Source organism: Aquarana catesbeiana, linkage group LG08 (genome assembly GCF_042186555.1).
Source record: "Aquarana catesbeiana isolate 2022-GZ linkage group LG08, ASM4218655v1, whole genome shotgun sequence".
Lineage (NCBI taxonomy): Eukaryota > Metazoa > Chordata > Amphibia > Anura > Ranidae > Aquarana > Aquarana catesbeiana.
The window spans coordinates 68,615,576-68,631,297 of NC_133331.1; the positions used below are offsets into that span (position 1 = coordinate 68,615,576).

At 42.7% G+C, this 15,722-nt stretch overlaps 1 protein-coding gene across 1 annotated transcript in view; it reads left to right on the forward strand.

The window, feature by feature from the left end:
- The window catches only part of CLCN1 (chloride voltage-gated channel 1), a 162,519-nt gene that overhangs the window by 123,910 nt on the left and 22,887 nt on the right, over nucleotides 1-15,722 (forward strand). Inside the window, exons 16-17 of the mRNA XM_073595939.1 lie at nucleotides 3,484-3,617; nucleotides 7,970-8,169. Coding sequence (XP_073452040.1) covers nucleotides 3,484-3,617; nucleotides 7,970-8,169 — 334 coding nt within the window. The remainder of the gene's footprint in view (nucleotides 1-3,483; nucleotides 3,618-7,969; nucleotides 8,170-15,722) is intronic.

Here is a 15,722-nt window from a genome sequence, read left to right on the forward strand (position 1 = left end):
TGGAGGTCCGCTAATTGCATATACCTGATCTATATGGTAAGGTGGTATGAGAGTCCTTGAGGTCACTCAATTATATGTTTTTTAATGTATTTGTATACAATGGTTTTAACTTTATCCTATTAAAACTTTCATTTTTGTTACCTAATTTACACGTGTGCCTATAAAGTCCATGTTTCTACTCTAATTCTTTCCAAGCTTTAACCACTTGCCGACCAGCCGCCGCAGTTGTACTGCGGCAACATGGCTCGGCTGCGCGAATCTGTCATGTTACGTCGCTTCTTTATGTGGCCACTAGGGGTGCGCACGCCGGCTGCTCACCCCCCGAAGCCGTTGCGATGGCCGCCAGGCTCCCACATACGCTCGTGACACGGCGAGAACACACAGAGATCCCGGTTCTCTGAGGGGAGAAGAGACAGATCATGTGTTCATACAAAGTATGAACACAGATCTATATCTTCCCCTAGCAAGTCCCATCCCCCCTTCAGTTAAAACACGTAGCAGGGAACACAGTTAACCCCTTCACTGCCAGTGACATTTTTACAGCAATCAGTGCATTTTTATAGCACTGATTGCTGTATAAATGCCAATGGTCCCAAAAATGTGTCAAAATTGTCCAATGTGTCCGCCATAATCTCACAGTCGTGATAAAAAAAAAAAAATTGCATATCGCCGCCATTACTAGTAAAAAAAAGAATAATAAAAATGCTATAAATCTATCCCCTATTTTGTAGACGCTATAACTTTTGCGCAAACCAATCAATATACGCTTATTGCAATTTTTTTTTTTTTTTTTTACTAAAAATATGTAGAAGAATACATATCAGCCTAAACTGAGAAAAAATGTTCTTTTTAGAAAAAAAAATGGGGATATTTATTATAGCAAAAAGTACAAAATATTGTGTTTTTTTTTCAAAATTGTCGCTCTTTTTTTGTTTATAGCGCAAAAAAAAATAAAAAAAGTAGTGATGATCAAATACCTCCAAAAGAAAGCTCTATTTGTGGGAAAAAAAGGACGTCAATTTTGTTTGGGTACAGAATCACACGACAGCTAAAGCGACATAGTACCGCATCACAAAAAAATGGCCCGGTCATTCAGCAGCCAAATCTTCCGGGGCTGAAGCGGTTAATGACATTGGCTGTATGTTTGGGGCCATTGTTCTGCTGCAGAATACATTTGGGGCCAATCACCCGCCTCCCTGATGGTATGACAGCTCTTTATATTTATAAAGATCCTGAGTTCCTACTGGTGCAAAAAAGCAAGGGCGCACTCCCATGTGTTGCGTATAGGGCAGCCCAGTAATTCGGCCGACATACACATGACAAATGCAGAAAAGTCCCCTAACTCTTGTCAAAAAATGTGCCGCACCAAAAACACGCACATTTGCAAATGCATGCGGTTGTCAGTAATGTGTATTGGCACCACTGTGTATCTACTACAGGGCAATGCATATTTCTGCATGTTGGGAAAAAGCGCAATTTTGCAAGCGTCCCCCACATGCAAAGATCCAAACCTATCTTTATATGCATGTCATCTTTTTATCCAGCCATTTGCTCGGAGACACTTTACAACATTGTCATAACCAGGATGCTTGCATTTGTTCTTGATGCCGTCAGCTGCACGCTGAAAACTACCAGCACTGAGCTGTTGGCACAAAGAACTAATGTACTGACATTACCCATTCAACAGCCGAACCACGAATGTGTAATAAGACTAATTAGCTAACAATCCGTATTCAGGAGCAGTGTGAGTTTTATAGTCTCCACAAGCAATTAGTGCGAGTAAAATTACTTTTTACCATCTGATGGGACTGATTGATACACTGAACTTGTTTATCCCCTTAAGGTGGCCATACACATTGATTTTTATGATGAATCTAGGTATGGGGGATCGCGAACAAGCGATTTATCATCAATTAAAACATTGTATGATGCAAAACATAATGTATGACAAATCATATTTTTCAATCGATATCTGTTGAAAACAATAATTTAATTGATCTGTATTACAGTTGGTTGTCTTACACACACAGATATTTGTTCAATTGATCAAAAAAAAAAAAAATCTATCTAGTGGAAAGCCTGTCGTTTTTGATTCTTACTCAGTTTGAGCACGTTATGGGGACCAAGTATGATACAGATTGAAGGCATATGCAGTACAGAAATGTGCGGTTAGTTTCGTTCCGAATTGAAATTCGGTCAAATATTTTGTTTAGTTGGAAATTCGGATGTATCCGAATTACAATAGTAATGAATTTCAAGGAATCCGTAATAACAAATCAAAATTTCAGACGAAATTCGAATTCAAATAGTTTTCGAAATGAAAAAGGGGATATAAATGGAGAAAAGAGAATATAAAAAAGAGAAAAGAATAGAATAGACAAGATAAATAGAATATAATAGTAAAACAGAACAGAATAAAATAGAAAATAAAGGAATAGAATAAAGAATAGCACAGAAAAAATAGAACAGTAGAAAAGAATATAATTAACTAGAAAGAATATAACATTATAACCATTTTCTTAAATTCGAACTTCAAATATAATAAATTAAAATTTTGAATAGAATAAATTTGAATAGAATAGAATGGAATAGAAAGAATATAACCATCTTCCAAAATTCGAATTTCAAATAGAATAAATTTGATTTGAATGTAATTAGAATGGAATTCGAAAAATTTGAATCGCTTCGAATAAACAAAACAAACTCCAAAAACGAATTTAGTTAAACGAATTTATGTAAATAACAATTTGAAACTAATTTTTTTCATTCTGCACTTGTCTAATGCAGTATATCGCTTAGCAAAACTGAATGTGTCCTATGCACATGGAAAAATGGCTGTTGTAAATAACGCTTAGTAGTCTGGAAAGCCAGAGGCAATGAATACAGCCTATCATTAATAGTGTGGAAGAATTCACAGATTTCAGATTGGGGTTTGTGACCTACACTATTAACATATAGATTGGCTGGCCAGAGTGATGTTTTATACAATTCCATAATTTATGCTATGATGGTGCTACATTAATAACAAGTGTTTACGCAAATGTTTAAGGCTGCATGCACATGGCTGTACAGGGAGGGGCGGCATCTCAATGGATGGCCGTATGTGGAAGCAGCAGGTCCCGGGAATGTCTTTACAGGTTCTGCACACGGTTCCTGTATGTTTGTATAGGCCACTAACTCCAGTCTGACAGATGTATAAAATTATGGGATTATTATTTTTTTAAATTAATGGTCTGGCAACAGGTTCTCTTTAGGGCATCAGGTAAAGGTGTACTTGTTTTTTAGCTTCTGCTAATTGATTTGTTTGGTTTTTTTGCAATGATGTTTCAGTGCCCTAAATAACATCACCCGTACAGTATGTTAGTGCCAGAATAAAATCAACCAAGACGGAGAGCTAGGTAGTGACAGTTGTCCCCTGGCTTGGTCAGAAAGATCTTCCTTCATGCAAACAACACTCTATCCCTGTTTTTTTTTTCCCTACAGTAAATACAACATTTTTGTAGAAGACATCATGGTGAGCGATGTGCGCTATATATCTTCTCACTGCACCTACAGAGACCTGCTGAATGTACTGAAGAGATGCACACACAAAACACTCCCTCTAGTGAAGTCACCAGGTAAGATAACCGGACACATGTGTTCACAATTTAAAAAAACGGAAAACTGTATACTCACCTTTCCGTAATTTTCCTTTCCTGGTGCATCTTCATGGCAGCATACAATGGGTTGTGACTCCGCCCCCACAACCTGATAGGACAGGTTAACTATAAATCAAAGACAGACCCGGCTCACAGCATTCTCTGTAATTCTCACCATTTGGGTGGGCATCTGTATGCTGCCATGAATATGCACCAGGAAAGGAAAATTCCGGAAAGGTGAGTATACAATTTTCCGTTTTCCTGGCAGCATACAATGGGAACTAACTAGCCATATGGGAGGGTGCAAGAAAAATTTTGTAATCATCAGTAGTGTAAGTATGCACCATGAATTTCCCAAATTTTACTGTCATGAGCCGGGTTAACCTACTAAAGTGTAATGAAGGTGTCCTGGGAGGACCATATTGCTGACTTGCAAATAGCCTCAGGAGACTCAGCACTGAGCTGTCCACAGAGCTGGCACTGCCCTAGTTGAATGTGCTCTTAAGACCTCCAAAACAGGAAGCTCTTGTAAAAAGTAGGCTCATTTACTTGTCTTAATCTAGGTGGTGACTGAACGTGTTGATGCTGACTGATCCTGCCTTAAGCCACGCTGGAACCAAGTGCAGATTTCAGCTTTCCTGAATGAAAAAGGTAGCTGCCAAGCAGGTCACCAGAGTTAGCTCAACATCCAGGGGATGTGGTTCTCCCACTCAACCAAGAAAGACGGTAAATTGACTTCCTGGTTAAATTGGAAGGAGAAAGACACCCCATGGACTTGTCATCACCTGCCACACTTTGTGGATTGTCACTTGCTGTCCCCCAGAGTGAAGGCAGGCAGCAGAGAAATGATGTAATCTCTCTGCTGCCCGCGGCTGCACAGTGAGGGTGGAACTGCAGTGATGCAGGGCGGCCGCCTGCCAGTGTTCTATCAGATAGCCACTTCATGTCAGTTCGGCTGCGCATTGAGCATGCGCAGTAGGCCAGGTAGCGGCTTTCTGATGGGTAGCGGCTATATGATAGAACACCGGCCCGCTGATTGGCCAACAAGCCCGCTCACCTGCCGACTGGCCCGCCCACTCACTCAGCCGCCTACCCGCCCGCTGACTGATCCCTCCCTAGGCAGCGAGTGGTCTGCCCGCACGCTCCTGTCACCTCACCGGTGGTCTCCCTCACAATGGGATAAGCAGCGGAGCGGGCCAGCTGGCTTCGCCACCCCCCCCCCGAAACTGCCGCTCGGGACTGATGGTACCACCGGGTCCCATTGTAGGGCCGGCCCTGCTTGCCAGCAACATTAATGATGCATCCACCATCGGAGGAGACTGCTGCAGGTTGACCTTTAGCTTTTTCAGGGTATACAGTTTTGACAGCCTGTTTATACGGGCATTTTTCAATTCTTCCTGGACTAACTTCTCCAATTGTTCAGTGAAGGGAATGAGTACTTTCTAATTTTGTAGAGCTTCTAACCTTCACCCCATGCAATTGTGTCCTTAGCTGCCCTTGCAAAAAGGCTCTTTTGGGCAATCTTCAAAGCTTGTGTCCCCTTTAACTCTTTCCTCCCATGGCGAGCTTTCCAATTTGGACACCACCTACTGGCTCTGGTTGGAAGTGCTAGGCAATTCAGCCACCGACTGGGGCGTTCAGGCTTCATGCATCAACTCCTTGGCCGATTCTTCAATCAAGGCGGCTACTTTCCAGACACCCCCTTCTGTGCTCCAAGTGGACTTGACATGCTAACTTGTCAAGCAATGACTTTCCACCACAAAAGCAGCAACCATTAGGGCTGGTAACCTGTGGTGTTTGTAAACGGGGAGCAATAATGAGAGGTGAGATGATGACCTTGATGAATGTTACCTATATGTCTGTTCTTAGATGGTGACTTGTCTTGACCTTCAGAAGGCTCCCTCCATCTTGTGGTTCTTAATAGAACTATAGATATTGTGGTTCTTAATAGGACTATAGATATTGGCTCTCTTTCTCAATCTTCACTACTTACCTAATCCCTATACCTTAAAAGAAATAGGTGCAGTGGCAGAACGATCAGGGTCACACCAGTCACATTTGCATTTGTCCACTTGCAAACAATGACCACATAAGCATCCAGCATGCATGTGTAGAGAACTCCACCATTTGTTGCCCAAAAATGCCATAAAACCATTTAAAACTCACATTTGCCATTAGTGATGCTATCAGTGCCTGAGCATGCTCAGATCACCATCCTGGAAAAGCTCTAGCCAGGAAACTGGTCACAGAGGCCGCATCACTTCCTGCCTCTCATGCTTAGGTGTACTTTCACTGCTGCCACTATCTTGGAAATGGCAAACGCCCATAACACAGAGAATATAAGTAAAAAGCATATGGAAAGCAAAGGAAAATGCTGTCACTTATGTCAAAGTTTGTTTAAAACTTTCTTTGACAAGCCTGCACCACCAGAATGGGGCTCCAACCATATAGGCTCATTTAGAGACTATACAGGAAGGACTTCCACCCAGGAGAGGCTGAACCTGGCTGGGGCGACAACCGGTAAGAGATTCCTCACGATTCCAGTCCTGATCAGGTGAGGAGAAGAAGGAGAATGCTGTGAGCCGGGTCTGTCTTTGATTTATAGTTAACCAGTCCTATCAATTTGTGGGGACAGAGTCACATCCCATTATATGCTGCCAGGAAAGTGATATTTATATGTGTGATAGATTCTGGAGAAAATCAGAAGGTGTTTTATCTTAATGCATTCTATGCATTAAGATAAAAAGCCTTCTGTGTGCTGCAGCCCCCCTCTGCATACCTCTGCCCCCCTAATACTTACCTGAGGCCCATCTAGATCCAGCGATGTTGCAGGAAAGACTCAGCTGCTTGGGACATCCCTGCTCTGAGACAGCAGCGCGGCACCATTGCCTCCTGCTGCTGTCAATCAAAGTCAGTCAACCAGTGAGGAGAGAAAGGGGGCGGGACCAGGCCACGGCTCCCTGTCTGAATGGACACACTCAGTGTTTGTCCGCTGCTTGCTGGGGGGGGCACTCAACAGGAGGGAGGGGCCAAGAGCACCGAAGAGGGACCAGAGAAAAGGAGGATCTGGGCTGCTCTGTGTAAAACCATTACACAGGGCAGGTAAGTATAAAATGTTTGTTATTTTTAACTAAATAAAAACAAGACTTTACAATCACTTTAAAGCTGGATACACACTTTACAATTTTTGTTGTTCGATTTCATTTACATTTACCTTCAACTATGTAGTGCACGGGCCTGCCTGATTGCATACAAATTGAAAGTGTTTAAGTTTGACCTCATGTTATATGGTTTTGGTAAATCTAAAGGAAAAAAATCTAAAGAAAATTGTATAGTTTGTATCCAGCTTTAGGATTGATGGAGACTAACTTCTCCTGATGGCACTGAAGGCAGCCAGCTGAGTTTAGTGCCACCAGGAGATGCCGGTCTCCATCAAGCCTTAACACACTTCCCTTTGTGCATTCTGTTGTGAATTGAATTAACATTGACTCTTCAAGCCCTGAAGAAGGGGAAGGCTTTTTTGTTCCAAAACACGTTGGGTGTATCTGATGCTTAACCATTAAATGTTTCAAAAAGTCCTTCGAGTGCGGTGAACTTTTGTAGCAGGGGCTCCTCCATACACATTCAAGAACTAGTTCTTGAGGGAGTCTATGCCACATTTTCAAAACTCTTATGCCCCGTACACACAGTCGGATTTTCCGACGGGAAATGTTCGTTGGGAGCTTGTTGTCGGAAATTCCGACCGTGTGTAGGCTCCATCGGACATTTTCCGTCGGAATTTCCGATAAACAAAATTTGAGATCTGGATCTCAAATTTTCCGACAACAAAATCTGTTGTTGGAAATTCTGATCGTGTGTACACAATTCCGACGCACAAAATTCCACGCGTGCTCCGAATTAAGCAGAAGAGCCGCAGTGGCTATTGAACTTCATTTTTCTTGGCTCGTCGTACGTGTTGTACGTCACCGCGTTCTTGACGTTCGGAATTTCCGACAAGATTTGTGTGACCATGTGTATGCAAGACAAGTTTGCGCCAACATCCTTCGGGAAAAAAACATGGATTTTGTTGTCGGAATGTACGATTGTGTGTACGTGGCATTACTTTGAAGATGGTCAGGAGGTTTCTGCTCATGGGAGCTTACACTCTAAGAGCTTTCATTGACCAAGAGACCATGTTCATACATTGAGGAGACAGTAGAGAGCTAAAGCAAGCAGCTCAGAACAATCTATCAAAGCTAAAGGAGTTTAGATTGCAAGGATCCCCCAGACATATGATTGTTCCCTAACCAATATAGTTTTTTGCAGTCTGTAATGTATTTCTTTCCTTGCAGAATGCATGGTACTTCTTGGGTCAATCGAGAGGACGGAGATCACGGCGCTACTGGAAAGAGTCCTGAGCAAGGAGAGGAGGCTGAAGATGGCGTCCCCTCCGTACAAAGGTCAAAGGTCAGCACGGCCAGGGGGGAAACGGGAATCCTTCCGGTATGTGGATGAGGAAGAGACGGGAGGTGAGGAAGAAGAGAAGAAGGAGGTGAGGAGACGGAGACCGGACTACAAATAATCATTTTCATGTTAGAATTGAAAAGACTTTAATTATCTGCTAGTGGAATGTCGTCCTGTTGAAAGAAGCCGGGGAGAGTTCCACAATCTTTATATATATATTACTGTATGTACACTATATTGTCAAAAGTATTGGGATGCCTGCCTTTACACGCACATGATTTTTAATGGCATCCCAGTTTTAGTCTGTAGGGTTCAATATTGAGTTGGCCCACCTTTTGCAGCTATAACAGCTTCAGCTCTTCTTGGAAGGCCGTCCACAAGGTTTAGGAGTGTGTCTATGGGAATGTTTGACTATTCTTCCAGAAGCGCATTTGTGAGGTCAGGCACTGATGTTGGACGAGAAGGCCTGGCTCCACTCTAATTCATCCCAAAGGTGTTCTATCGGATTGTGGTCAGGACTCTGGGCAATTCCTCCACCCCAAACTCACTCATCCATGTCTTTTATGGACCTTGCTTTGTGCACTGGTCCAAATTATTTGGTGGTGGGGGGATTATGGTGTGGGGTTGTTTTTCAGGGGTCGGGTTTGGCCCCTTAGTTCCAGTGAAGGAAACTCTTAAGGCATCAGCATACCAAGACATTTTGGACAATTTAATTCTCCCAACTTCGTGGGAACAGTTTGGGGATGGCCCCTTCCTGTTCCAACATGACTGTGCACCAGTGCACAAAGCAAGGTCCATAAAGACATGGATGAGCGAGTTTGGGGTGGAGGAACTTGACTGGCCTGCACAGAGTCCTGACCTCAACTCGATAGAACACCTTTGGGATAAATTGGAGCGGAGACTGCGAGACAGACCTTCTCATCCACATCAGTGCTTGACCTCACAAATGTGCGTCTGGAAGAATGGTGAAACATTCCCATAGACACACTCCTAAACCTTGTGTACAGCCTTCCCAGAAGAGTTGAAGCTGTTATAGCTGCAAAGGGTGGGCCAACTCAATATTGAACCGTATGAACTAAGACTGGAATGCCATTAAAGTTCATGTGAGTATAAAGGCAGGCATCCCAATACTTTTGGTAATATTTTGCGTGTGTGTATATATATATGTATATATAATATATATATTCATTCTCTTTACATGCATTTGGATCATTAAATTAGAGCTAAAGGCAAAGCTTCTTTTTAGTCTGGGTAGAATGGAGAGGGATTAGAACCCCTGTCAGGTTTTTATTGGTGTCTGTGCCCCTGTTGGGTAAATTCACCCTATTTTAAAGCCAAAGTTTACTGTACTTATATTTGCCTTCCTTCCTTCTTCATCAGCATACTAATGTAATTTTTTTATAAAACCTCTTCATTATCATTGCATACCTTTTTGCTCCTCTATGCGATGCAGATGATGGTTGATAGGAGGGTGCTGTACATAGTTTCCTGAAAACATCACAGCCCCCTGCCTCAGCACTCTTCTCAAGAATCCTCAGCCCGGATGCAAGCAGTGGGCTGTCTCCTGGGAGGAGTTATGCAAATATCAAAATATCTTGACGGATGAAAGGTATTCTGGAGAAGTGGGCAGTTCAAGACCAATGGCAAACTATGTGAAACTCCATAATTGGCAGAACTGAAATGTAATGAATGAAAGGGGTGGTCCAGGGACAGTCAGGCTGGGGAGGAAAGGGCTAGATGAAGCTGGATGTCCTCCAGCCAGGAAATGAGGTGGACTCTTTCTGACTTGCTGCAGCTTCTAATGAACACTGTGAGAAGCTCACAGTGTGCAGTGAGATCAGAGTATGTCATTTCAGTCCAGGAGAGGAGCCGGTACAACTGTGCAAGACTGAAGGGAAGGATGGGGGTCAGACTGAAGTATTGAAGCAGGATTTGCACAGCCTGCTAATTAACTTTTTGTGAAGGAGAGATCAGTGATGGCAGCCTCCATACTTCTCCCAAAACAGGTATTCTTTTAAGTGGAAATAGGGGAGCCACAACATACCTGTTTAGTGGCCTGGAACCTGGGAGGGGCTTGCTATGCAAATTCTGACTTTCATCTCTGAAGTTTGAACTTTTACAGCCTCAATTGCAATAAATGTTCAAAACTATGACGCTGCTGGGTCCCCAAAAAAAGAGGAATGATGTGGGGAATTAACACAGTCATAGCCGGAGATGGTTGCTGCTCCCCTGGACCATATCCTGAGTAAAACTAATGCACATATTAAAGCAAACCAGAGAGGGCGCCACCAGCTCAGTGTAAGCTGTTTATTAACACAAAAACAAATAAAGTAATGCACTCACTGGATAATCCACTTCACTCCACTGAGTGCATTACTTTATTTAGATTTTATGTTATTAAACAGCTTACAATTAGATGGTGGAGCCCCAATTGCAATGCCTTCCTTGCATAAGGTAAGAAGGTGTGCATATTGCATGGATTAATTTGCTGATTTGAAATGGGGGGTGGGGGAGGATAACAGACCCCCAAAGCCATCCTTAGCAGATTGGGGATCTCCTGCACAGCTTTGGAAGATGAAGGGAGCCGTTTGTAACCACAGAGCGCCTGCTTGTCACTTTTCACGTCAGCTCGGGCGCTTTGAATTTCTGACAAGTGTCCTACGGAGAATACCTGACTCATGAAACGCGCGCTATAAATACAGCTCAGCCTTCTTATTTTTCTGGAGTGTCACTTTAATTACTCCCCTGTAGGGTCTCCATTTCTACTGTAATGTTCTGTGCGTGCAAAAGTGACGGCAGAACAAAAGACTTTCATTACCCTCGTCTGTATCGCATAATGGAAATCAAATATTCTGCTCCCTCGCTGAGCGTGTTGAACTTTGTTCCATCAGATACAAATAAATATAATCAGTTATTGGAAATGAGTGATGACGGGAGGGGGCGACATTACCAGGATGATGGAGTGGCGGCAGCAGTGACTGGTATTGAAAATCAGAGCAATCTGACATGAGGCAGAACAATGTATTACGGCTGTCCTTCAAAACCTCCGACGTGTAACCAGTGACCTTGCAGTGTAATGGAGAAACCCCATTGCTGGGAGTAACAGGGACCTCTAGTGTTTTTTCCAATGGCACTTTGAGTTTTTTGCATTCTTTTTATACATGGGGTGTATCTGTAAAAAATTTGCAGATCTCTTCATCCTGCATAACTGCATGTACATCCGCTCTGTGCAAAATCGAATGTTAAAAGGCTATTTCTATCCAGGTCGAATGTTCTTCATTCAAAGGAGTAGCATAGATCAAGAAAATATTGCATTGTGGCCACTAGATAGAGCTAATGTAAACAGTTACTGTAATGGCATGCTACAAGTGCTAACTGTCACATTTTTTGCTTGTACTCTCAACCAAACTGTGTTGAATGGTGTTATAACAGATCACATGCAGAATCATGCCAGTTGCAGATCAAACAGAGGCTAAGATGGCAGAAAAAGATGTCAGGGTTTGGTTCTGGTTTAAGATCATCAGCTCCATCCAGTGGCCTAAATGTGTTATTTTCCTGATTCACACTATTCCTGGAAAGGCAAGAGCCTATTAACATTCCATGTTGCCCCTATTTGCACAGAATGAATGTACATGCTGTTTTACAGGATGAAGAGCTCTGCACATTTTTTTATTATATATAAATACACCCCTTAGTATATCATATTTTATAAATCTTTATTCATATACAGTATCTCACAAAAGTGAGTACACCCCTCACATTTTAATAAATATTTTACTATATATTTTCATGTGAGAACACTGAAGTAAAGACACTTTCCTACAATGTAAAGTAGTGAGTGTACAGCTTGTATAACAGTGTAAATTTGCTGTCCCCTCAAAATAACTCAACACACAGCCATTAACCGATTCAGCCCCGGAAGAATTTACCCCCTTCCTGACCAGAGCACTTTTTGCGATTCGGCACTGCGTCGATTTAACTGACAATTGTACGGTCGTGTGACGTTGTACCCAAACAAAATTGACGTCCTTTTTTTCCCCACAAATAGAGCTTTCTTTTGGTGTTATTTGATCGCCTCTATGGTTTTTATTTTTTGCGCTATAAACAAAAAAAAGAGCAACAATTTTGAAAAAAACACAATATTTTTTACTTTTTGCTATAATAAATATCCCCCAAAAATATATATAAAAATTTTTTTTCCTCGGTTTAGGCCGATACGTATTCTTCTACATATTTTTGGTAAAAAAAAATCGCAATAAGTGTATATTGATTGGTTTGCGCAAAATTTATAGCGTCTACAAAATAGGGGATAGTTTTATGGCATTTTTATTTTTTATTTTTTTACTAGTAATGGCGGCGATCTGCGATTTTTATTGGGACTGCGACATTATGGCGGACAGATCGAACACTTTTTACACTATTTTGGGACCATTGTCATTTATACAGCGATCAGTGCTATAAAAATGCACTGATTGCTGTGTAAATGATACTGGCAGTGAAGGGGTTAACCACAAGCGGGCGGTGAAGGGGTTAAGTGTGTCCTAGGGAGTGATTCTAACTGTGGGGGGGAGAGGCTACACCTCACATGACAGCGATCACTGCTCTCGATGATAGAGAGCAGTGATCTGTGTCCTGTCACTAGGCAGAACGGGGAAATTCTTTGTTTACAAAAGCATCTCCCTGTTCTACCTCTCTGTGACACGATCGCGGGCACCCGGCGGACATCGAGTCCGCGGGACCCGTGGTTAAGGAGACCGCGGCGGGTGCGCGCACGCTCCGCTGGCGGCTTGTTCGCACCCGCTGCACCATTTCTAGAAGGGGATGTACCTGTACGCCCTTTTGCCCACCAGCACCATTCTGCCGACATAAATCGGCGTGCGCTGGTTGGCAAGCAGTTAATTTCTAAATCGCTGCCAAAAAAAGTGAGTACACCCCTAAGTGAAAATGTCCAAATTGAGCCCAATTAGGCATTTTCCCTCCCCGGTTTCATGTGACTCATTAGTGTTACAAGGTCTCAGGTGTGAATGGGGAGCAGGTGTGTTAAATTTGGTGTTATCGCTCTCACTCTCTAATACTGGTTACTGGAAGTTCAACATGGCACCTCATGGCAAATAACTCTCTGAGGATCTGAAAAAAAAATTGCTCTACATAAAGATGGCCTAGGCTATAAGAAGATTGTCAAGAGCCTGAAACTGAGCTGCAGCCAGGTGGCCAAGACCAAACAGCAGTTTAACAGGACAGGTTCCACTCAGAACAGTCCTTGTCATGGTCGAACAAAGACGAGTGCACATGCTCAACGTCATATCCAGAGGTTGTCTTTGGGAAATAGATGTGTGAGTGCTACCAGCATTGCTGCAGAGGTTGAAGAGGTGGGGGATCAGCCTGTCAGTGCTCAGACCATATACTGCACACTGCATCAAATTGGGCTGCATGGCTGTTGTCTCAGAAGGAAGCCTCTTCTAAAGATGATGCACAAGAAAGCCCACTGAAGACAAGCAGACTAAGGACATGGATTACTGGAACCATGTCCTATGGTCTGATAAGACCAAGATAAACTTATTTGGTTCAGATGATGTCAAGCGTGTGTGGTGGAAACCAGGTGAGGAGTACAAAGACAAGTGTGTCTTGCCTACAGTGAAGCATGGTGGTGGGAGTGTCATGGTCTGGGGCTGCATGAGTGCTGCCGGCACTGGGGAGCTACAGTTCATTGAGGGAACCATGAATGCCAACATGTACTGTGACATACTGAAGCAGAGCATGATTCCCTCCCTTCAAAGACTGGGCCGCAGGGCAGTATTCCAATATAATAAGGACCCCAAACACACCTCAAAGACGACCACTGCCTTGCTAAAGAAGCTGAGGGTAAAGGTGATGGACTGACCAAGCATGTCTCCAGACCTAAACCCTATTGAGCATCTGTGGGGCATACTAAAGCAGAAGGTGGAGGAGCGCAAGGTCTCTAACATCCACCAGATCCGTGATGTCATCATGGAGGAGTGGAAGAGGACTCCAGTGGCAACCTGTGAAGCTCTGGTGAACTCCATGCCCAAGAGGGTTAAGGCAGTTCTGGAAAATAATGGTGGCCACACAAAATATTGACACTTTGGACCCAATTTGGACATTTTCACTTAGGGGTGTACTCACTTTTGTTGCCAGCGGTTTAGACATTAATGGCTGTGTGTTGAGTTATTTTGAGGGGGCAGCAAATTTACACTGTTATACAAGCTGTACACTCACTACTTTACATTGTAGCAAAGTGTCATTTCTTCAGTGTTGTCACATGAAAAGATATAATAAAATATTTACAAAAATGTGAGGGGTGTACTCACTTTTGTGAGACACTGTAAATTGTAGGTGCAGAGAGCATCTTGTGTCAGGCTAGCATATTGTTTTCAGTGACATGCCCTAATGATAAATATGGAGAAATCATAGAGAAAATTTTAAAAAATGTTCTCTTCTAAAAGTGACCCTGTCATGTTTATAGGTAAAGTTGATCCAGGGAATATTCGATTACCTCTTGGGGGATCAGGAAGGAATTTTTCCACAGCTGGAGCAAATTAGATCATACTTTGCTGGGGTTTTTTCATTCCTCTGGATTATCCGTGGGTATAGGATTGTGTATATAGGATTGTATGGTTTTTTTTTTCCCCTTTTATTGGTTGAACTAGATGGACTTGTGTCTTTCTTCAACCAGACTAACTATGTTACTATGTAACTGTGTATCTATATGACATACAGGCAAACGTGAAAGAACACTGTGGACGCCAGTACTTTGCCCCACATGCTAAACACAAAATGAGTGTCCCAATCCAGCCAATTCCAAAGCCAGATCGCCATTGCCCCGTTAGTTGGTGATTAGACAGCACTGCACCTCCTGCACATACAGAACAGCATTGCAAGCCAGTACCTGGTACCTGCAGCCATCCTCCCATGAGGCTGCCTTAAAGCGCATCTAAACCTAATATCAAACATTGTACAGTGCCCTGAAAAGGTATTCATACCACTTGAAATTTTCCACGTTTTTCATGTTACAACCAAAAACATAAATGTATTTTATTGGGATTCTATGTGATAGACCAACACACAGTGGCACATAATTGTGAAGTGGAAGGAAAATGATAAATGATTTTGCAAATTCTTTACAAATAAATATGTGAAAAGTGTGGTGTGCATTTGTTTTCAGCTCCCCTGAGTCAATACTTTGTAGAACCACCTTTCACTGCAATTACAGCTGCAAGTGTTTTTGGAGATGTCTCTACCAGCTTTGCACATCTAGAGAGTGACATTTTTGCCCATTCTTCTTTGCAAAATATATCAAGTTAGATTGGATGGAGAGTGTCTGTGAACAGCAATTTTCAAGTCTTGCCACAGATTCTCAATTGGATTTAGGTTTGGACTTTGACTGGGCTATTCTAACACATGAATATGCTTTGATCTAAACCATTCCATTGTAGCTCTGGCTCTATGTTTAGGGTCGTTGTCCTGCTGGAAGGTGAACCTATGTCCCAGTCTCAAGTCTTTTGCAAACTCTTGACAGGTTTTCTTCTAAGATTTCCCTGTATTTGGCTCCATCCATCTTCCCATCAACTCTGACCAGCTTCCCTGTCCCTGCTAAAGAAAAGCATCCCCAAAACATGATTC